This window comes from Muscardinus avellanarius (assembly GCF_963383645.1).
Source record: "Muscardinus avellanarius genome assembly, chromosome: 3".
NCBI lineage: Eukaryota > Metazoa > Chordata > Mammalia > Rodentia > Gliridae > Muscardinus > Muscardinus avellanarius.
In genome coordinates, this window is record NC_137788.1 from 145,436,727 (window position 1) to 145,460,943 (window position 24,217).

The 24,217-nt window shown below is 42.8% G+C and overlaps 1 protein-coding gene across 1 annotated transcript in view; it reads right to left on the bottom strand.

Moving 5' to 3' along the window:
• The window catches only part of LOC308260840 (endophilin-A3), a gene marked incomplete at both ends in the record, with an annotated part of 376,419 nt that overhangs the window by 239,129 nt on the left and 113,073 nt on the right, over nucleotides 1-24,217 (bottom strand). Inside the window, one exon of the mRNA XM_080692395.1 lies at nucleotides 22,826-22,898. Within this exon, the coding sequence (XP_080548521.1) occupies nucleotides 22,826-22,898 (73 nt within the window). The remainder of the gene's footprint in view (nucleotides 1-22,825; nucleotides 22,899-24,217) is intronic.

Here is a 24,217-nt window from a genome sequence, read left to right on the forward strand (position 1 = left end):
ACCCTGTCACAATGTATTCACATGGTTGAAGGGACAAACAGTTCCCTCTCTCCTATTTTGTAAATACTCTAATTCCATTCACAGTGCTCTGCCTTCATACTTAATCACAGCCCAAAGATCCCACTTATTAATAGTCACCTTTGGGGTTAGGATTTCAACATATGAATTGGAAATTGAGACACACATATTCATACCATAACACAAAGGAAACTTTAAAAACACAAGCAATGAATGAAAATGAGAAGAGGGCAGAAACCTGAATTATCAGACAGTTTCTAGGGATGTTTCAGCAGAAGGGACCTAGGGCTGGGAGTTCGCCATGCTCCTGCAAAGGTCTCCAGAAATCACCACAGGACCACCAGCAGTAGTTTTTGTGGGGTGAAATAACTCATCAACTTTGCTTCAGGCCTGTAAGACTATGAACTTTCAACCTAGTGGCACCATAAGCACCAAGGCCAGATGCCAAGCAGGTCTCATATGATCTCAGCTTCCCAGAGCAACAGCAGTGTCACTGGGGCTAAAGAAATGGACCAATCAAGCTCCAAACTCATAATGGTACAATCTCTCCCTGCCAGAGCTTGGTCTCTGAAATCAGAAAGCCCTGGAGCCAGCAGTGGTTCACATATATGCAGCTATAGGCTAGGAACACAACACTCTCTGCCAGCAGAGTCTATGCCTGTTACTCATACCAGTGAGTAACAGTGCTCCATGTGATAGCAACCAGCAGATCAGTAGTAGTGTCCCTGAGCCATCAAAGCTCAGCCCACCAGGCCACAAGCTCGAGACATAGTAATTTCTGGCCCTGTTGAGCTTATGCCCATTGGCCACAGAGACAGAGGTCAGTACTCTACAATGTTTCACAGGTTCACAACAAGTAGAACACTGGTAGTGTTTTGGGGTCATTAAATCACAACCAGCAGGCCATAGGCTCTGAATGGAACACAGTATCTGACTCTGCTGAGTTTGGGCCTGGAGAGCACAGTGGCCTGCAGCCAATTAAAGATGCCTATTTGCTTGCACTGTCTAAGAATGATATCTTGTTAAAGAGGTTTTGAGCCGGGCATGGTGGGACATGCTTGTAATCCCATCATTGGGAGGCTGAGACCTGAGGATTGTGGTTCACGGACAGCCTCAGCTACTTAGTGAGGCCCTCTGCAACTCAGTGAGAACTGGTTTCAAAACAAAGAATAAAAAATAAGACAGGGGCTATAGCTAAGAGGTTGAATGCCCCTGGGTTCCATCCCCAGACCCGCAAAAGGGGGGGGGGGTAGTTTGGGGCTATGAACTCAAAAGTCTTATTATTATGAAACAGATTTGTTGAGGCATATATATACCCCAGCATAGTCCTTTTTATAAAGGGATAAGTACTAGCCATAGGACTCCCACAATAAAAGGAAGAGGATGCCAAGGCAACAGAAATACAAGCCTGAAATTTTCAAAAACATAAGAATAAAGACCAACTAGGAAAAAATAAATTCCCACAACTCTACAACAAGAGACACCACTAATACTGAACTGCAGAAAAAGCCAGGAGGAAAATTCAGAATTTTTTTTTCAATATGATCAAAGGCCTCAAAAATGAAATCAAATAAATTGTACAGGAAAGGAAAGAACATATGAATAGATAAATTTGGGCCCTATGTAAGAGCCAAAAAGAGGTTTTGAGTGAAATAAAGGGGTCAATAAATGAATTAAAGACCTCAATAGAAACCACCTGTGGCAGGCTAGAACACATAGAAAATAGAGTCTTAATCTTGGAAGATGGCTCATTCGAAACTGATCACACTGTCAACAATATAGAGAAGACAATAAGACAACATAACTAGAATATCCAGAAAATATAGGATTATATGAAATGACCTAACATACATAAAATAGGCATTATAAAAGGTCTAGAAGCACAAACTAAGAGCATTAGAAATCTCTTCAAAAAAATACCAGAGAATTTCTGAAAAATAGAAAAAGAGTTGGATATCCACATATAGGAGACATACAGAAATCTAATAAGACAAGATCAAAGAACTTCTGCACGCCACAAAATAAAATTACTAACATAAGAGCCAGGGAAATAATCTTTAAGTCATCTAGAACAAAATAATGGATGGCATTCAGGGGAAAAACAATAATAATCAGTCCAGACTTCTCAAACAAAATCCAGAAGAGACTGGTACGAGGCACTCCAAACCCTGAAAGAAAACAACTTCCAACCAAGACTGCTATATCCAACGAAAATTTTATTCAAAATTAATGGAGAAATAAAAACCTCCAAAGACAAGCAGAAACTAAAAAACTTCATGACTACTAAGCTAGCACTAAAAAAATGTTTAAAGAAATAAAAAAGAAGAAAAAAGAAATAAATACCAGAGCCAGAGAAGGGGCAAATTCAAGCAGATGGGCATCTACACAAAGGAGAAATAACACTATATCAAACAGAAAAATAACCCTATAACAGGAAACAAAAAGCACCCCTTAATTATGACACTGAATGTCAAAGGTCTAAACTCCCCAATTAAGAGGGATAGACTGGCAAAGTGGATTGAAGACCATAAGAAACTCACCCTACAGGCAAAGATATCCATAGGCTAAAGGTAAAATGATGGAAAAGAGATACATCATGTAAATGGAGACTGTAAACAAGCAGGGTTAGCAACACTCATACCCAACAAAACAAACTAAAACTTATCAGAAGAGACAAAGTGGGTCACTTCTTACAAATAAAAGGAACAATCCAACAAGAAGATATAATAATAGAAAACATTTGTCTCAAATGTAAGTGCATGCACTTTTATAAAAAAAATTCTTCAGCCGGGCGTGGTGGCGCACGCTTGTAATCCCCGCGCTTGGGAGGCGGAGACAGGAGGATCGCGCAGGTTCGAAGCCAGCCGCGCGCGCTGGCTTAGGAGACCCTGTTTCCAAAAATGAAAATGTAAAAATAGGTCTGGGAGTGTAGCCCGGAGGTAGAAGGGCTTCCAGGAACCCCAGTACCACCAAAAAAAATAAAAAAAAAAAATTCTTCAGGACATTAGGTATCAAATAGACCCAAATGCAATAATATTGGGAGACTTTAACACACCATTTACACACTAGATTGATCTTCCTGGGAAAGGATGAGTAAAGACTCTTCAGACCTAAAGAAAACCATAAGCCAAATATACCTTGTAGACATATACAGAACATTTCAAAAAATAACAACAGAATACACATTCTTCTCAGCTACTCACGGAACTTCTCCAAAATAGACCACATTCTTGGCCACAAAGCAAATATTAGCAAATTCAAAAAAAAATGTAATATAATTCCATGCATCTTTTCAAATCAAAATGGAAGTAGAAATAAGAAACAAGAAGACTGAAGGAAATTACATAAATACATGGAGACTGAATTATACATTTTAGAATGAGAACTGGGTCATAGGAGAAATAAAGAGAGAAATAAAAATTTTCTAGTATTAAAAAAATATAGAGATACAAAATATAAAATCTGTGGGAAACTTTAAAGGCAGTTTCAAGACAAAAATATATACCAATGAGTGTCCATATAAGAAAAACAAAAAGTCATCAAGTAAGTGGCCTAATAATATATCTCAAGGACTTCAAAAAACAGAAACAGATTAATCCCAAAGCCAGTAGAAAGTGGGAGACGATTAAAATTAGACCAGAAATCAATGAAATAGAAAGCAAAAATAAAAATAAATACAAAGTATGAGCAATACAAAAAACTGGTTATTTGAGGAGATTAACAAGATTGATAAACCCTTAGACAACCTAACCAAAATAGAAAATCAACTCAAATTATAAAATTATTTAAAAGACTTAACGCTAAAAAATAATCCAATCAAGAAATGGGCAGCCGGGCATGGTGGCGCATGCTTGTAATCCCAGCATTCGGGATGTGGAGACTGGAAGAACATGGTTCTCAGCCTCAGCTACTTAGTGAGGCTCTTTGCAACTCAGTGAGACCCTGTTTCAAAAAATAAAAAGACTTAAAAATAGGGCTGGGGGGGTGTAGCTTGGAGGTACAATGTCCCTGGGTTCCATCCCCAGTGGAAAGAAAGAAAGAAAGAAAGAAAGAAAGAAAGAAAGAAAGAAAGAAAGAAAGAAAGAAAGAAAGGAAGGAAGAAATTGAACTAAACATATACTTTACAAAAGAAGAAATACAAATGGCCAATAAATACATGAAAAAAATATTCAACATCATTAGCAGTCAGGGAGGTGCAAATCAAAACTACACCAAAATTCCATCTAACCCCAGCCAGAATGGCACTTATCAAGAAGTCAGACAATAATAAATGCTGGTAAAGATGTAAGGAAATAGGAAATTTTCTACACCAGTGATAGGATTGTAAATTAGTACAGCTGCTATGGAGATCAGTGTGGAGATTCCTCAGAAAATTGGGAATGAATCCACCACATGATCTAGCTATACTACACTCCTGGATTTCTTTCCAACGGGATAGAAATCAGAATATAATAATAATAATATATGCATATCCATGTTTATAGGAGCATAATTCACAATAGTCAAATTATAAAACCAATCCAGGTTTTATAATTTTATAATCAACAGATGAATGGATTGCAAAATTATGAGATATATGCACAACGGAATTCTACTCAGAAATAAAGAAGAACAAAATGATGTCATTTGCAGGAAAATGGATGGACTTGGGAAACATATATTAACTGAGATTTGTCAGTCAAAGGAAGTAAAGGGTCATATGTTTTCTCTCTTATGCAGAGGCTAGGGAGTAATTAGGATACAAGATGGACTTTAGATAAAGAAGGAGAAACTCCAGTGGAGTGAGGGAGGTTGTCTAGGGAAACTACTGAGGGAGAGGGAAGGTCAATGAAGGAATCACTTCTGTTGACATTGTATACATATGTGAGAAAACCAATGTCAATCTTAATATCTTGTATGGGGAAGTGGGGAATGGGGAAAGAGTAGGGGAAAGCCCACCAGGTGCTGTGTGCATGCATGTCAATATCACTATTAACTATACTATGATGTGAGACTGTTATGTAACAATAAATTATAGAAATGAAGTAAAACAATTTAAATCATAAAAAGGAAAAAGATTCAGCAATGTTACAAAAATAAAAAATATAAATGATACAAGCAGGTGTGGTGGTGCACACTTGTAATCTCAGTACTTGGGAGGCTGAGACAGGAGGACCATAGGCTCACGCCCAGCCTCAGCTACTTAGTGAGGTTCTCAACAACTTAGTGAGATGCTTATTTAAAAATAAAGAATAAAAATTAGGGCTGGGGGTGTAACTCAGAGGTAGAATGCCTCTGGATTAAATCCAAAGTACCACAAAGAGAGGGGGGAGGGAGGGAGAAGAGAAGAGAGAGATAAATGATACAAACTACCAATTCAGGAGTGAAATGAGATATCACTATATATCCTGCAACCATTAGAATAATAAAGAAATGTAACAAACAACACTGTATAAATGTAATCGTTTAGATGAAATGGATCAAGTCCTTGAAAAACAAACTATATAAAATAGATAATCTGAAAAGCACTACAACTATTAAGGAAATTGAGTTTATTGCTTAAAACTTTTCAAAAAAGAAAACTTCAGGTACACATGGTTTCACTTGAGAATTATACAAAATATTTAAAGGATAATATCACCAATTCTACACAATCTCTTCAGAAAACATAAGAAAAGGGAACGCTGTCCTTATTTCATAAAGAGTATTAGAACTAAACAGTTACAGCACAAAAGATGAATAACACTCTTGATTTTATATGCACAAAGCTTCAAAAACACTAGTAAATGGAATTCAGCAATATATGAAAAGAAAGATACACCAGGACTAAGTGAAATTTATTTCAGGGATGTATGTCTTGTTCAATATTTGAAAATCAATGGTGTATATCAAATCAACAAGATAAAGAAGATAAATCACCTGTCATATAAATTGATGCATAAAAAGCATCATAAAAAAGAGACAGATTATGTCCATGGACTGAAGCCTTAACATAGTAAACATGTTAATCCTCCCTCAAGTTTAATAGAATTCCTATCAAAATCATTGTGCATTACAGATAAGCTTATTCAAAAATTTATGCAGAGATGCAAAGAGACCTGAATAGGTTTAAATAATTTTGATAAAGTAGAATTACTCTACTTGATTTTAAAATCTATTATATAGCCAAAATAATCGAGATAGCATGGTATTAAGTGATAGACATATGGATCAACAGAACATACAGTCTGAAAATAGACCCACACAATTACTTCCAAATAATTTTTCACAAGGTAGAGTAAAAGGAATTCAGTGGAGGAAGGAAAGTCTTCTCAACAAGCAATCATGATGTAATTGGACATGCAGGTGCAAAAGTAAGTCCACCTTAAACAAAAATTAATCCAAAATGGATCAGAAATATAAATGTAACACTCTAAACTTAAGAGAAAAATACGCAATCTAGGGCTAGGCAAAGAGCTCTTGGCTCTGACAACAAAAACTATGATCCAAAAATTAAAAGGAAATCGACAAGATGGACTTCACCAAATTTTAAAGCTTGTGCTCTACAAAAGATCCTAATAAGAGGATGCAAAACTTGGCTACAGACTGGAAGAAAATATTCACAAACCACATTTCCCCTAAAGGGAGTCTCAGCATAACAAAGAAGCTAGAAGTTCTGTGCTCACACCCACCTTACAACCTGCAAGAAAGCAAGGGAGGATGCCCAAATTCCACTGCTAAACACAGATGAGGAAACCACTTGTGCGTCTATTGCCAACTCTCACCTCAGATGAGTTCCCCTTAAGATTGCTTTCTTGCTTGAGCTCATCAAGAGTTGTCAATCAATGGATCTGTTAATTGAATCTCTGAATTATGTGCTAATCCCACAGTCTTGTGTTACAAAGTAGAGCTCTGAGCTCAGTGAGTACTTCCACATGACAGTTTTAAAAAAAAAGAAAGAAAGAAAAAGAAGCCTCTCTTGTGGGCTATGTATCTATTGAAGGGAAAGCTCCTCTTGGTTATTCCTGGAGTGGAAAAAAACCATTAACATCTATCCAGGACCTTGCTCTTGTGCTGGCCAAGGACGTAGCTTGGGAGCCAAGGCTTACTCGATGCCCTGAGTCCTGAAATGGACATCACAGCAGACCAGCAGACAATATGGAGAAACCAGCCAAGAGGCCAACAAAGACACACACCACCTTGGCCTTGTAGCCTCCAGAGACAAACCAGTGCTCCACTGAGGGAAGACCAAAGGTTGCGTTGGTGTACCATCTGTGCTGTTCTGTGTGTGCCCATGTGCGTGTATGTCCATCCATCAGTTTTATCACTTAACTATATAGCATACAGCGGGCTAGTTCATTCCATAGTATTGGGTTCTTCTTCCTCTCTGCAAAAGCTTTCAGTTGTCTTTTAAAGTGACTGGTTTTAAGTATGACAATAAGGATCTGCCATATACCAGCCAGTTGCATGGTAAGCATCACCTAGATAAACACCCCCCTCACACGTGGAACCCAAGCGGAGCCCACCAGGGCATGGCTGTCTGCCACTTGTGCATTCCTCCCCTGCTCCGTGCACCAGAATGCTTTCCTGGCTCTGACAGTGGAAGCTGCTAATGCATCCCAGAGATTGTTTACAGAACACACAGCACAAGTGCTCCACCTCTGAGCTGTGAACAATGATGCCTGCCACATGCTGGACCTCCCAAGGACGGGAAGGGGAGCTCCTAGGTCAGCTCAAAGCCACCAGCTTCCTCTAAGGGTCAAGGCCACAGAACCTGTCCTGAGAAGTAAGACCACAGCTCAGGCACCCTGACCAGGGTCTGGGAGGGTCAGCCTCTGCTGGAGTGCCACAGTGGAGGAAGAGCTAGATGCCATTGTTCCACTCCGTGGGAAGGATGCTCTGCATTCTAAATGTGAAATGTCTGCTCTAAAAGGAATTTAGCTTGAGTAGCCGCAGGGCATTGAATGTGCTTCTTTCTGCCTGCCCTGTGTATTTACACTTCTCTATCTGAAAAAAAAAAAAAAAAGATAACCAAAAACTACTGCCAACACAGGGGCAATCCTTCCTCCAGAACACTAGTACCTCCCACACTCAGGCTGGACTCTGCCCTCCACCAGCTCGCTCTTTAGTCCCAGGGAATGAGTGGGTTATCTATCAGCCTCTCAGAGAGAAGCCAAACCACTCAGAAAGGAAGAGGACAGTCACAGGCCCTGTTTTCACCACAGCAAAAGATCTGGACAGTGCTTTCTCCTTCCAAACTCACTTGAAACCCTGTCTTCCAGATCCCTCTGAATACCAGTGATTTTTGCTTATAATTTTATCCCCTTTCCTTTTATTAGCACCTTATTTTCTGAAAGGGCCTTTTTTTTGTCTTTTTGGACTGGGGATCAAACCCAGGGCAGTGCACTTGCCAGGCAAGCCCTTTGTCACTGAGCTACATCCCAGCCCTATTAGTGCCTTATTTTTGAAGTTGAATATATACAGGCCTTTCTTTTCCTAAATTATAAACTCATAGCATATCCATTTTACAACATAGATTAAAATGTATAAAATAGCTTAAAATGTACTCCTAAAGGAGCCACACTGACTCTCAGAATTACCTTCTTTGATTACCTGGATGGTCACTTCTATTTGAATTTAAGGGTAACAGAGTTTAAAATATCTAGGACTCTATCAAATGAACATATTTTTATGATATCAACTGCTGGCAAGGAAGCAATGACACTCTCCCAGGCTTCTAATGGTACAACCTGGTAAAAAAGAGAAGTGTTTATGTATAAAAATGTTGAATATTTCATTAATGATAATACTGGAAAGACTAAAAAGCAATCCAGAGACAAGTTCAGCAAGTTAGGAAGTGGAATTTAATCTTACCCAATAGCTAGGCCTATTACTCCTCTTAAGGAGAGAACTGTCTTTGTTTATATACATATAAAAAAAAAAGCCATGCAAGCACCAGAGGAGGCTGAAGTCAGAGGACATGGGTCAGTAGGAGACAAGAAAACAAGAGAGAGAGATTGCTCCACACTAGAACTAAGTAGGAATTAGCTGAGAATGCCTAGGGAAAGGAAGAAAAGAAAACAGTGGGGACAGGAGAACAATACACTCTAATTCAGAGAATGCAACTAATTGTCCAATATTCATGGAAATTTACAAAAATATCAAATTGTCAAATGCTCTTGGGACACAAATGAAATTGAGCCTCTTGATACTTTTCAAAAACTAAAACTCTGAAGGCCATATTTTCTGAAGAGAAAATTCAGAAATTAATAGAAAAAAATTCAAAATTTTATTTGTTTGTTTGTTTGGTTGTTTTTGCAGTACTGGGGATGAAACCCAGGGGCATTCTACCTCCGAGCTACACCCCCAGCCCTATTTTTTTATTCTTTGTTTTGAAACAGGATCTGAGTTGCAAAGGGCCTCACTAAATAGCTGAGGTTATCTGTGAACTGCTATCCTCCAGTACAAGCGTGTACCACCATGCCCTAATTTTGAAAAAATTATAAAATGATCTCCTTTGCTCTTTCTGACCAATAGTTGAGTTTCCAATTAAATAGAAAGTTTCTAGGAAAATGCAATTTATCAAACTTGACTCAAGAAGCAGACGAAACCCTGAATAAACCAATAATTGTATAAAAAGTAGTTGTGATGGTTTGGGTTTGGACACTTCCCCCCAGAACTCATATGTAGAAAGCCTGGTCCCCACTGCAGGAAGGCTCAGAGGTGGGGCATGGCTGGGAGACATGGGTCACTGGGGCCGTGGCCTTGAGGACTAATATGTCCTTGACCACTTCCTGTCTCAGGCCCTGCTTCTGGATGCCTTGAGTTGAGTAGCTTGCCCCCACCTCACCCTATTTCCACAAAGTATCTGCCTTGTAATCAGCCAAACATGGACCACACTTCTCCAATGGTGAGCCTCCATTAACCTTCCTTCTCAAAGTTGTTCTAATCAGGTATTGTGGTTACAGTCAGAAAAGAAAAAAAAAAGCTGATATAATGGTCACAGAAATATTTCTCCAAAAAGGTTCTGTGCCCCTTTTATTCTATTGGCAAGTTCTCCCAAACCATCAAGCATTGGGTTATTTCTGCACTACTTAAACTGACCCAGAAAAGGAAAAAAAAATATGGAAAGTGCCCCAATTCATTTTACGAGGTTAGTAAAAACCTTGATATAAAACCCTGAAAAATATAGTACAACCCAACATCTCTTATGAATACAGATGTGGTAATTTTCAATAAAATATTTGCAAACCAAATCCAGCTGATTATTAAACAGACAATGCATCATGGCCAAGTGCAGTTAATGCCAGGAACTCAAGAATAATTCAACATTGGGAAACCCATTAATATGAGTCCTCATATTCTCAGTCAGAGGAGTAAAAAAAAATCATCTAGATAGCACTAAAGAACCCTAACAACCAGGCTTTATATTACACCACTGGTGAGATCAATTCTGTTAAGGAAGATACCCAACAGAAGAGCAGTTACATTCTCTCACCCCAGAAGAGCAGAGTTACATTCAGCCAATGGCTGACCAAGATTTGGGTTGTACGAGAGTCTAAACTCAGGCTCAGACCCAATTATTTGTCCCAGTTCATATTGATGGACAGAGACTGAGGCCCATCAATCTGAGTAGTGTGAATGCAGCCCTTTAGAGAGCTATGAGATTAATTGGTTGTATCTTAGCCAGAGAAAAGGGAAAAAAAAAACTACTGGACTAGAATAAAATCAGAAAAGTAAATATCAGAATGATTTACTTATAGAATGGTATTATTTCCTGACACTCTCAATATGAAAACATTATGTCTATATGCATATACACATATATGGTAATGACATAAGAATTTCTTTGACTGTAGCCATAGTCAAAAAGTCTAAATAACACCATCCACCCAAGGGCCTGAGGGAAATTGCTCTCTGGGTTTCTACTGCTACAGACTTGGGTTTCGGCTTAGAGTTATACATGAGACAGTAAAGAAGGCACCAAAGCCTTTTCTTGTCTTGTCTGAGCATCTACCTCATAAAGAGAAGCTGGGGTAGATCCTAAAATGACACCTGGCTACAATTCATCGTTGGGGTAACTCTCACCAAACTCACTGATTCTAGTTTGTGAGGGTCGTGTGAGGGTGCTGATTAAAACACATTCTCTGCAACCACACTGCGTCAATTATGGCTTTGCCACAATGATAGTTTAGATTACTTTTAAAAAATATTCACTCCTCCTTCTTGCAGTCCAACACATATACACAGTTCCTATGGAAGGGGACATACTTCCCTAAGCCAGTGGTGTTGAGTTGGCCATAACTCACTCTGCCTCATGGTGGAGTCAGTCATAACTCACTGTCTCTGGTCTCTGGCTCTATGTAGAAATCCATGGCTTCAGCTATATGTGAGTTGCTCTGGCCAATGAGACATTAGAGAAATGACACCTGTGGAATTTGAGAGACCCTCGTGTGTCACTACCATCACTAAGAGGTGAACATGCTCTGTTAGCTTCCAGGTCCCACATGGGACAGAGCTCTACGAAAAGAGAATTCCTCTCAGAATAGAACCCTCACAAAATGAATGTACGCAGACTTTAAAAATAGAAACAGAGGCAGCATGTGTCCAAAGGACATGAAGAGTTCAATAAATTACTTAATGGTCACAAAGTAATTATGGACAAACTGATCTCTCTTTTCAACAACCTGTGAAGAAATACAAGATTTTAAAGTAAACAAAAATAGTGAGCTTGAGAAAGAATGACAAGGATAAAGTTAAAAACACTGAATTTAAAGACTACATTAAAAATATTTACTAAGCCGGGCATGGTGGCGCACACTTGTAATCCCAGCATTTAGGAGGCTGAGACAGGAGGATCATGGTTTGCAGACAGCCTCAGCTACTTAGTGAGGCCCTCTGCAACTCAGTGAGACCCTGTTTCAAAATAAAGAATGAAAAGTAGGGCAGGGAGTGTAGCTCGGAGGTCGAATGCCCCTGGGTTCCAGGTTCCATCCCCAGACCCGCAAAAAAAAAAAAATTATATATGTGTGTGTGTGTGTGTGTGTGTGTGTGTGTGTGTGTTCCTGATAAGCCACTAAGCTTATGGTAAATTGTTCAAAACAAAACAAAACCATCCTATATATACATAAATATGTACTTTTTTATGGGAGGGGATGATACTGGGGATAGAACCCAGGGCATTCTACCTCTGCTACACTCCAAGCCTGTTTTATTTATTTATTTTCTTAAACAGGGTATTGCTAAGTTACCACACATAGGCCTCAAACCTGCAATCCTCTTATCTCAACCTCCTGGGTAGTAGAATCACAGGAGTGTGCTACCACACCCAGCTTGTACTCATACCTGACTTGCACACACACTTGTGAAATTAAAAAATTATTTGCATCCTGTCCTGATGAACATATGTGACTTCAAAATAAGAATTTAGGCCAGGTGTGGTGGCACACGCTTGTAATCCCCACGCTTGGGAAGCAGAGACAGGAGGATTGCACTGGTTCAAAGCCAGCCTCACTGGCTTAAGAGACCCTGTTTCCAAATTTAAAAAAAAAATACAAAATAGGTCTGGGAATGTAGCCCCGAGGTAGAAGGGCTTCCAGGAACCCCAGTGCCACAACAAAAATAAGAATTTAAGCCAGGCGTGGTGGCACACGCTGGTCATCCCCGCGCTTGGGAGGCAGAGACAGGAGGATCGCGCAGGTTCGAAGCCAGCCGCGCGCGCTGGCTTAGTAGACCCTGTTTCCAAATAAAAATGTAAAAAATAGGTCTGGGAGTGTAGCCCGGAGGTAGAAGGGCTTCCAGGAACCCCAGTACCACCAAAAAATAAAAAAAGTAAAAATAAGAATTTAAGTATCATAGCCAATAAAGTGAGGCCCATACAAAGAGAAAAATCAAACAGACCACAGTAATACTCGATGCCCCCCCAAAAAATCTATACTTATCTATGTATCTGTATATACATATGAAATTGGCATTTACAAAGAGCTGAAGACAATGAGTGAGAGAAGTTTTCTTTAGTTATGTTCTTGAATATTTTCCTGTTCTCCTTTTCAGAAACATTAACCCTATCTACACTGGCTCTCTTTTGTTATCATTTTTTCTGTAACGATTTCCATAGTGTTTCACATGTCATCTTGTAGGATACCCAGACTATCTATCATTTCCCCAACTGGTTATTCTATTGACTTTGTCTTATTTTTGTTGTTTCTACGGTGATCAGCTATTACCTAAAGAACACCAAAAAGAGGATGTGCAATAGGAAATAGAAAACAAACTAGAACAGTCCAGAACTTCAATTCTGCTCTCATGTCTGACTCACACTATCGTTACATATTTAATTTCCTTTTCTCTAGACTCACATCTTCCCTTCAATTCAATATTAAAAAACCAGTGAAGATCACAAAAGAGCCCCTAACCCATCACCTCTTCCCTAAGAAAAGGGCTCTTCCCTCTCCCCACCTCTAGCATGTGCCATGTCACCCCCAGCAGACTTCCTCTGTAGGAGGCCGTCATACATTGAACAATAAAAATTCTGCAAACAAGGATTCCTCTTCAGCACTGTGAACCTTGCCATCTTTTTTTTTTTAATCACACCAGAGCTTCTCTGGAGATAATACCCACTTCTTCCAAGTCCCACTCAGAGTTCCCAATTTCCTTATTCTTACCAAAAGTTTATCCGATATGCACAATTAGAACAGTCACCCTAAAGGGAAATTTCTCTCTCACTCACAACTTAGGAGACACCTGTCAGCCATCAAGATCCTTCCTCAGTCAGATGCAGACCTCACCCAACCCAGAAGAGTTCCTTCATGGTTTATACTCAGCCTGGTGCCACTTTCTTGTTTCACCGAAGATAAACTTTGTTCTTTCTGTTGTTTTGTTCAATTCTGAGAGAAGGAACTTTGTTACTCTGCTGTCATGCTATGTGCCTTTAAAAACAACAGTTATTTTTTGTACTTGGAAGGTGACCAAATAATTTAAAGACCTGGACTAGTCAAAACTGTAACAGTGAAGGGAGGCCTTGCTATAAAAGATACTAAATACATTATACGTTACATTTGTAACTTTGCCAGCATGCATTAGCACAGGAAGAGACTGACAGATCAATAGACTAAACATCTTTGAAACTGTTCAAATACTTAAAAGAAATATAAGACTAGAGGACAATATATATGTATTTTCTCTCAATATACAGTATTTCTAACTATAACACAAAGGCAGAGTCCTAAGCTTATGTGTTGAAAGTTTGGTCCAAAACACAGCAAATGTAGATCCAGAGGTAGGCATTTGGGACGAGACTGGATCAGAGAAATCCGACGTTATCAGTGGATTAATCCATTGACAGCTAAATGAGCTACTGGTCCTGAGGTATATTAATTAATTAATAGAGTGTGACACATTCAAATGATGCAATGCTATGAATATATTAAACACTGTTATATAAGAATGCTTAGTGATATGTAAAATGTCCCTTATTGTTAATTTTAAAATAATTATCAAAAGAGTATAATCACTTGTTTAAAGATACATACATATTAATATTCTAAGAATATTGAGTTACTAATATAATATATTTAGTATCTTTTATAGCAAGGCCTCCCTTCACTGTTACAGTTTTGACTAGTCCAGGTCTTTAAATTATTTGATCATATTCCAAGTACAAACTATAGGAACGTAGAAACTATAGGAAGGTTGGGACATGATTGGAGGAGGTAGGTCACTGGGGGAATGCTCTGGAAGGGTATTGCTTGTTCAAGCTTCCCCTCCTCCAGCTCCTGCGTCCCAGCCGCTGTGAGCTGAGTAGCCTTCCTTGGCCATGCGCTTCTGCCATGATGCTCTGCCATACCTCACGCCCAAAGCGATGGAGCCAGCCAACTAGCACAACACGCAGAGAATTCAAAAGTTAAGAGACTCCCAGCGCAGACTACATGAAAATTTTAAATGTTGGTATGTCAAAAACAAATAAAGGGCCAGGCGTGGTGGCGCATGCTTGCAATCCCCGCGCTTGGAAGGCGGAGACAGGAGGATCACGTTGGTTCTGAGCCAGCCTCGCTGGCTTAAAAGACCCTGTTTCCAAATAAAAAAATACAAAATAGGTCTGGGAGTGTAGCCCCGAGATAGAAGGGCTTCCAGGAACCCCAGTGTCACAAAAAATAAATAAATAAAAATAAAAATAAATATTAGTGACAAAATGGAAAATTTGCAATATATAAAAGACAAAAGGTTAATACTCTGTATAAAAAAAGCACTTAAATTTTAACAAGAAATTCTCGATAGAAAGATGGCAAAAATATGAAGGTAAAAATCTGTTCTCTTTCTAATGTCTTCCGGATGCAATTCACAAAAGCAGTGATACTGATGGAACAAAAGCCTTTTAAATAATCTCTCACTAATAAAATTCCCCAAATCTTATGTTGCCAACTATCAAAAGATCCGAATATACATTGATGGAAACTTTCTGAGAGGTAGTTGGATAGTATAAACCAAAAGTCTTAAAACTTTACAGTTTCTAACTCCAAAATTACATCTATATATTTTGCTATAAATATAATCAAGGCAAATAATCACAAATGTGAGCAAAGATGTATCTTCAAGCATATTTATAGCAGTAATCCTTGCAACCTCCAAAATCTATGACCAGCCTAACTGTTCAACAATGAAGAATTAATTAATAGAGTGCAACACATTCAAATGGTGCAGTGCTATGAATATATTAAACATTATTGAATAAGAATATTTAGTGATATATAAAATATTTCTTGTTGATTTTTAAATAATTATTAAAGTAGTGTACAATCACTTATTTAAAGATACATACATATTAAAATTCTAAGAATATTGGAAGTATATACAACATCCTAACAGAAGGCAGAGATACAGGTGATGTTTATTTTCATCTGTTTCCTATGTTTTTCATGGTTTTATAATTTTTTTGTTTTAAAACGTTAAAAACTATAAAAAGGTAATTTCAAAAGAGAAAAAGAATTCAGAGTCCTTTAAAACCATAAGTGATTTTTATTAAAAATGTTCTTCCTTAAGTTATTGTCAAAATAAAATGCTATTCGATTTATAGATGAAGGCTTGGAGAACAAATGTGTTTGAGTATTTGACCACAATAATTTATACCATACATTGGCTAGAGCTCTTCAGTGCTGACAAATTCCAGAAAGTAATTGCATAAAATACTTGGAGAGGAAATTGCTTTATGTTTCCATGCTATTTATGGAAATTAGCATCTGTATAAAAATAAACTAAGAGCAATCACAGTCACAAACCTTGAAATGTGGTTTCCACAAGACGTTAGAGGTGGTGCTTAAAGAACCATTAGTGGTGTGATAGAGGAACACTGCCTATTTTTTTTAAGTTATGAAACAATTACATATAATTGGGTTTTTTTCTTCTTGAATCTTTAATCTCCCCTTTTCCCCTGGCTGGTTCCCTATTGGAGTACAGATGTACTGAAATATGCTTTCCTAAGGAAAAAAAAATCTTTCTTATGATCCTGTTTTCCTCTCAAAGAATTCGGTATGTATTCAGTATGTCAGCCCTCTACAATCCAGATCAGACTCCTTCAGAGTTAACCAACCATTTCTCAAGAACAGGATGAATTTTTACCTTCCTGTGCCCCTAAAGGTTGTTCAAAACCTAAGAAATTTTCAGTTCTCCCCCCTCTCTCAATCTCATGTAATTGCCTATCAAATTCGGTCCCTTCAGGCTCTGAAGCCGTTCCCGTGCTCATATCCACCACACTTAGCAGACTGACTTTCAGTTCTCATCACTAACAGCTTGGCCTAGTGCCAGAAGCCTCCCAAGTACCCCAGTAACCCAGTGGAGTCCTGAGAGTCTGTCCAGTCACCTCCTGACCAACACTCACAGGACATCATGCTGCCGACTGAAGAAAGTCCTTGGTGTGCCCTTTACGGTCTTCCCCAGGGCATGCACGAATTCTCCCCATCGTCCATATCTCCTCCCGCGGCCGCCAGGTGCCCTGCTCTTCAAATATGCAGTGTCAATGGAAACTAAAAGGAGGAAACAGACTGGAGAGGCATTTCTGAGATGGAGCAGATAGGAATTGGGGAGCACATGGGTACAGGGCAAGGATGATGGAGAAGGCAGGCAGTATCTGGGGTGACCAGGGCTCTGGCTCAAATGACTAGCTGATGGAGCCAGCAGGACAAGAGGTTAGGACTCTGCTTGGGAAGAGCCATGTTTGAGGCCGCCAGGAGATGTTCCAGGGAGGTGCGCGGTGGCCCATCAATATACCAATAGAAGAGGCCGACAGGCGCTCAGAGATACTTGGCCCTTTCATTGTGGAGGAGCTCTTGGATTCAAAAAAGAAATACTAAAACAGGGTTGTTGAGACTGCATTTTATTTTCAATGTTTACATTTAACTGGTAATGCTAACTATTAGGCAGCATTTTGGTGTATCTATAATCCTATTTGGAGAGAATATCTAAAGCTTCCACTTGAAAAGCTCCATCATGAGGAAGCCTGGGAGCCCATGTGACAAAGTCAGGCTCCTGGAGTGACTGAGGCTACCTGGGAGAGCATGTGCAGGGACAGAGGGGGCAAAGGGCGGAGCTTTGGGGATGGGCAGAGGTAGAAAGAGGAAGAGGAGTGCAGGGGTCACAGATGCCACGCTGGACCTCACTGGGTCTGGCCAGCAGCTCCACCTGCTGGGGCTTGGGTACAACCTAGTAATTAAGTGGAGTCTGCATCCAGGATGAGTTTTGGTCACTGATATCAACACAGATTGGAATATTTATACAAAATCCCCCTAGGGAACAAGGTCACATGGGAAGTTCATTCAGGACATAAAACTTAGACTGCTGGAAAAACTACCAGAACTTAAACACAGGGAAGAGAAGGGAGGGCCACAGGGTGTACTGAATTACACAGCTAGTGAATACTTTCCACTGAGAAAGAACTATTCTAAGAAAATATTCAAATAAGTGAGCAAAGACGTGGGCATCCGATGTTCATTACAGGTGGCTAATACTAAACACACCCCAAGTGTTCAGTAAAAATGATGTCTTGAAGTACAGTGGAACACAGGCATTATAAAGGAAGATGGAGGAAAAGAGAAACGCTCAAGAGATCAGGAATGTTTGCAAGTAGAGACCGGCAATCCACTTCCCAGATGGGCATGGGCTTGAGCAGTAGATCTGCTGGTCTGAGCCTGGACTTACCAGGGTGAGGAAAGAACTGAAAAAAGCTTAGGCAACAGAGAGAAGAGAGGAGGAACGTCCAGCCTTCCAGAGAGTGAGGCCCATCAAAGGTCAAGGGGATACCACCCAAAGGCACTGGCCTTAAAGGGTCTGCCTGCCCGTACTGCTCGCCAAGGCTGCCTGCTAGGTGAGAGGGCCCCAGCAGCAAGTGGCAAGCTCGCACTGGACACTGGATGCAGGAAAGGTCCCACGGATGCTCTGGAGAACCTGCACCTGCTACCAAGACCACAGAGTGGTCAGGGAGAAACAGCACCAGGGCTGGCATCCACGTAGGTGAAGAGCTGTTTGCTCTCCTCCCATCCCCTTGCCTTGTTTCCCATTCCAGAAAAGCTCAATCCAAAAAAAAATTCGAGGAAGAAGTATTTCAGAAGCAGCCCCACCCACCCACACCCTTCCACGGCAGAAAACAGAGTAGCTCACTTCAGATACCCAGAGCTGTGCATCAAGCCTGGCCTAGAGGGAAGGGAAATGAGATTTAAATCAAGCTGGGTACCGCAATATTAAGTTGAACTGGGCTTTTAATAAAGTAAAGTAAATCTTTCAAAGATTTCACTAAGGAATGGGAAAAGGGAATTTGACAAGGCACGCGGGACTGGTACATTTGCACCCCACTGAACTGAGACTACTCACCAAATGCATCTTTCAGAGAGCCTCAAAGCTCCTAGAGAGCTTGAGATGGGGAGATGCTCAGAGATAGCCTGGCTATGACTTACCAAGGTCGGCCAAGTCCAGGCTGAACCCAGAGAACTGTGTGCCATGTCTGAGTCAGGGCCGCTGTGAGCTGATCATCTCTTAGAGCACAATCTCTGGTTTGGGGAGACCTGCCTGGGTCCCTGTCCTCTCTACCCTGACTGGCATGGTGAAAGGTGATGGAAACACCATGGGTAACTGAGGCAACCTGAACGGTGAGACTTCTGTGGAAAGAGGCTTGGCCTGGGCTGCCAGCATTCAGGAAGCCCTGCATCTGGGTTATTAGGAACAGAGAAGGGACGTCTGCAGGCAGCGGGGAGAGGTCAGGATTTCAAGTCCACTCCTGACATTCTGTGTTAGCTTCCTCTTGCTGCTATAACAAGTCACTACAGCTGTAGTATCTTAAGACAAGTTGATTTCATAGTTCTTGAGGTCAGAAATCCAAAATGAGCTGTTACAGAACTAAAATCAGGGTATGATCAGGGCCAGTTGCTTCTGAAGACCCCAGAGGAGTACTTTCCCCTTACCTCTCTGACCTCTGGGTGCTGCTGGCACTCCTTGGCTCCCGGCTGCATTGCTCCAGAACCTGGTTTCCAGGAAAGCATCTCCTGCTTCCTCTACCTTGACCTGTGACCTTCTCATAAGAATTGTTGTGCTTGTATGATCCAGGATAATCTCCCCAACCTCAAGATCCTTAATCACATCTGCAAATCCCCTTTTGCCACAGAAGGAACATCTGTGGGTTCCAGGGATTAAGAGATGTACTTACTTGGAGGACTTATTCAGCCCACCACACAGCCCCACCTATATTATAATGATCTGGGAGGGCAGCTACCCAAACCACATGGCCTATGGGTCCACCCTGCCACCAACCTTCTGCAGGATCACGGAGATGTGCATACTTAGAGGGCATTATTCAGCCTACCACAAGAGCCCCCACCCCATAATCAGAAACAACATGGTATCCATTCTGCCTGATATATACATGCTAACAAGACCCAAAGATGGGTCTAAGCCAACTCAGAGGCTGCTTGGTTCACAGGTTATGTTCTGACATTCTCAAAATCCTTCTCCCTGCCTGAGGCCACCAGCGTTATAGAACAGTTCTTTCAACAAGCCACCCAGAGCCACCTCATCTAAATGTCTCCTGCTTTTCAAAGCCATCGCTTGGAGGAACCTGTTCCAATGAACATCTGTGAACTTGGCAGGAGGGTGCTCAAAGACCACATTATCTTTCAGAAGAGACCTCGACACTCATAGTCACAGGAGGTATGTATGGGGGGGTGGCAGGAGGGACAAGACTCGTCAGGGGATCTCAGCAGCACAGTGCCTCCCCAGAGGAAAATCTTGGTGTAATGGTTTAAAGAGATAACAGCAAGCTACACGATCAAGGTTGAAACCAGAAGAACATGCCAGAGAGCTAGGAATCTATCTTATGGCTATTCAATTAGCATAAACAAGAGGCTATTTATTACTCTCCCGGGAGGGAAGGAAAGAGAGAAAAGCAAACTGTACCTCAGGGGGCTATCAACATGAGGCTTACCCTCAATGTGTCCGGAGAAAGTCTTAAAGGCCCAGGATTACCCCAGGCGGGAAGAGAGGTATAGGACAGCAGCTTCCGGACACGCGGGAAGATCGAGGTCCCTGGGGAAAGGGCAGAAGCCACGGGAAGCTTGCAGGACCCAGGAGCCTGAGGAAGCAGCCTTTCCTGCAATCTGAGAACAGTAAGCTCCACCAGCAACAGGCAAAGACTGAGCCTCGTGCCTTGTTCTGAGGTCTATCACAACCACCTGCGGCCAGCCAATTCCAGTGTAAGTTTCAGCTGACTGAATAAGGGAAATCTAATTTTTGTTAGCAGTTGGCACATCTCATGCTCCTTACAGCTCATTCCTACTCAAGACGCATGCCACGTGGGAGCAGCACTCATGGAACGAGGAAAGACCTAACACCATATGCCCCATCTGAACACCAAAGTCACAAGATGCCTCAGACAGGCGACTTCCTGTCAAGCCTAGGCTTAACCCAGGGGAAATCCAGGGAGGCAGCTCTGGCTATAGCCACAGGAATCTCCTGAGAAGCTCAGGCCCCATCACCCAGCTCTCCTGCATCTCCTCTCAGAAGCCCATGCCTCTTGAGTGCCCCCAACAGCTGGATGGAAGAAATACAGGCACCACTTGGGCCTTAACTAGCAGCCCCAGAGCTGACATTCACAGTCAAACTTACCACATGCCAGACACAGCATTGTTTTTAATTCTTTTCCACTTCCCAAAAGACTGACTCCTCCAAACAATTCTATGAGGTGGGTACTATTATTACTGCCAACATACACATGCACAGATGTGGGACTGAGATGTGATGCAGGGATGCTGGTGTGGCACTGGGTTCGAACCCTGCGGTACGGATGGTGAGGACCACCAGCCTGAAGCCTCCTTTTATGGCCCTCTATGCACACTGCCTTAATACACAGACATAGCACCGCCAAGGCCCAGATATGGAAAAACCCAAAAGCAGTCAGTGAGTGATTCAAGCTGGGCAAACTCTGCCCTTGGCCAAAGGTCAACAGACTGCCTCAAAGCACACTGCAGTTTTATAGGGTGATAGGAGGCGAAAAGAAACGTGGTGCCTTGAAGCCTCAGCCCTATTCAACCAGGACCAAATCTCTGAAGCTCTCATGGCCTGTTTCAGATGTTTTGATGGGACAGAAAATAAGTCTCCAAGCTTTTACCCCAATGACTACACCCTGCTAGCCAGATAAATCCTCAAGGCACCCTGGAAATACTTCGAAGAAAAGGTGCCTTTAAACTATGGTTGTGGGGGAGCATCTATAGCATGGGAACATAGGGAAGATGCTCCTCCCTTGCCAGGCCTGTGTGAGTCACAGAATTCACGGGACATTGCAGCTGAAGAGACCTGGGAGACACTGAGTCCAAGAGAGGAAAGCCAGATAAGTCACCCTGGCTTATGCCAGAGTGTATCTCCACTCATGCATACATGCTTACTCAGCAGACACCTAGGCCCTTAAGTGCCAGGGCCTTGGATAGACCCCAAGAGTATACAGGCCACCACGCCATGAGCCCGAGAAGTTACATCTTCAGGGAGGGGTCACCTTGTTCTAATCACAAAGGACATTTCCTGGGGTCAGCAGGGAGACGATACTGCCTGAAATGTGCTCTTGTGTTCTTAGCTCTGGGGCCACACACTTCTTGGCTGAATCCAGGCTGCAAAACATACTAGTCTGGCTTTCATTGCTTTATATACTAGGAGATTTAATAAGAAAGCTGGATGATCTAGCTATCTTGGAAAGTAAGCGGCTCGGGCAATCCTGGACTCGCATTCCCACTTAGCAAGACGCAGCTGAGTCGACCAAAGGCTGCTCTTAATAGAGACAGCACGGGCTCTGCCACTGTCTCCACCTGTGGCCTCTGAGCTTCTCTCTTTGCTTGGGTCTGCTCAGTAGGCAAGTAAGGATGCAATACATGAGCTTGACCCTTCCCCCAGGTTGGTAGGAAGAAACAAGAGTCTAAAGAGATGTGTGGGATGTGGGATGTGTGTCCACAGAAGTACATTCGGAATATGCACTCTGGATGAGCGAGGGAGAGAGCCTGATTCTGCCACGCATGGTGTCCTGGCCTCCAGCAGCCCATTCTCCAGCCACGCTAGTTGGAACAGACAGGGTCCAGGCTGGGCCAAATCATCACTGGTGCGTGATTCACAGTGGTATCAGGGCTCTGCTCAGGATTCAGAGAGAACCTTCAAGGTATTGGGATTATCATTACAGCTAGTCAACCGAAAATACCATAGGCTGAAGGGAAGAGAGAAAGTCAGGGTCTCTGGTACAGGATTAACACTAATCATATCCCATCTTATGTAGTCTAGAATGACACTCCTCAGGAACCAGGAATGCCCACCGTTGCCCTTCCCTCCCTCCTACCTGTTGGAGAGTGGAGTGCATGGAGACCATCCATATGAGCAGCCAGCAGAGCCTCTTCCAGGAAGCCATGGGTCTAGTGCCCCAGGGGTCTCACTTGGAGCCTACAAAAGAGGAAAGAGTTGGTTTCCAGACAGCTCTGGCCCCAGCGGCTCAGCCCATGACTTAAGAAGAAACCAACCAGAGGGAGGAACCCTGGAGCCAGATGATGTCTTGGCAAGTTTGTGTTGGTACAGGATGGGGCTGCCGTCTGCAGGGTGCAGGCAATCTCGGGCTGCCTCCTCCAGGTGAGGAGGGGGCTAGAATGCCTCCGGTGGTCAACCTCCAGCCCTCCAGGAGCCAGAGCAACCCTGCACCAGCCACCTCCCAGGCCATCTGCCGGCACCAGGGTGTGGCTACTGGCATGTGACTCAGGAAACCAGCACGGAGCCAGGGGTGAGGACACCTGCCAGCTTTTGCTCCTTGAGACAAAAATGAGTCTAAGACCAACTCAACCAGCCCAGAGAGGAGAGGGACCTGCCTAAGGTCACACGGCAGGACGGTGGCATTCTAGGACTGGAACACAGGACTTTGGGTCCTTCAAGGATTTCCCCACCAGTAGACACCCAGAGCCTCTGGGGCCCTTGACGGAGGCTTGGAAGGCACAGTCTGGAGCAAGCCTAGCACAATGTCCCAGAAGAAGGCAAGGGCGAACCAGCAGAGGCTACCTGGGACCTGGAGGGCAGCGGGGGCTTTCCCCCTGAGTTTTCCTGTCACTTTACAGGGAAATCAGCATGAGCCCAGACTGGAAAAGCCGAGGTCACACTCGACTCTCGCTTCGCCTCGCGGGCGCCTTGGCGGAGCCGGTGTCCGGGGGCGGGTCGGTGGCGTCTCTCCATCTGGAGAGAGCATTAAGGGCCTGGTCTAATGCGATCCGCAAATGCGCTGCTGTTTCCGACCTGAGGCGGCGGCTGGGCTGCCGGGAGGCGGCAAGTGCTGGGTCCTGGGACTGCAGCTCCCTGGACCCCTCGCACCACCAGCCTTCCTAGCGCACACGCCCGCGACTGCAGGCGGCCTGGCACGGGCGTCCCCGCCGGGTCCCGAGCACCCCACGCCCTTTCCACGGCGCGCGCCTGGCCTCCGCCCTGTGCGCTCCGAGCGCCCGGGGAGACCCAGCTTCCAACCGCCTGGACCTTCGGGCGCTCGAGGGGCCCCGCTGCGGTCCACGCGCGGTCAACCTAGAGCCGCCAACCCCGAAGAACCCCACCCCTGTGCAGCCCCCCATGATCGCGAGCGCCCCTTGACCCGCGGCGCCCCGAAGGGGTCTCCCCAAACCTCCCGGGACCCCCACGGAGTGCGCCCGTCCCAAGTACCCACGTCCCGAGAGCGGTCCAGCCCTCGACGCCCCCGAGGCCG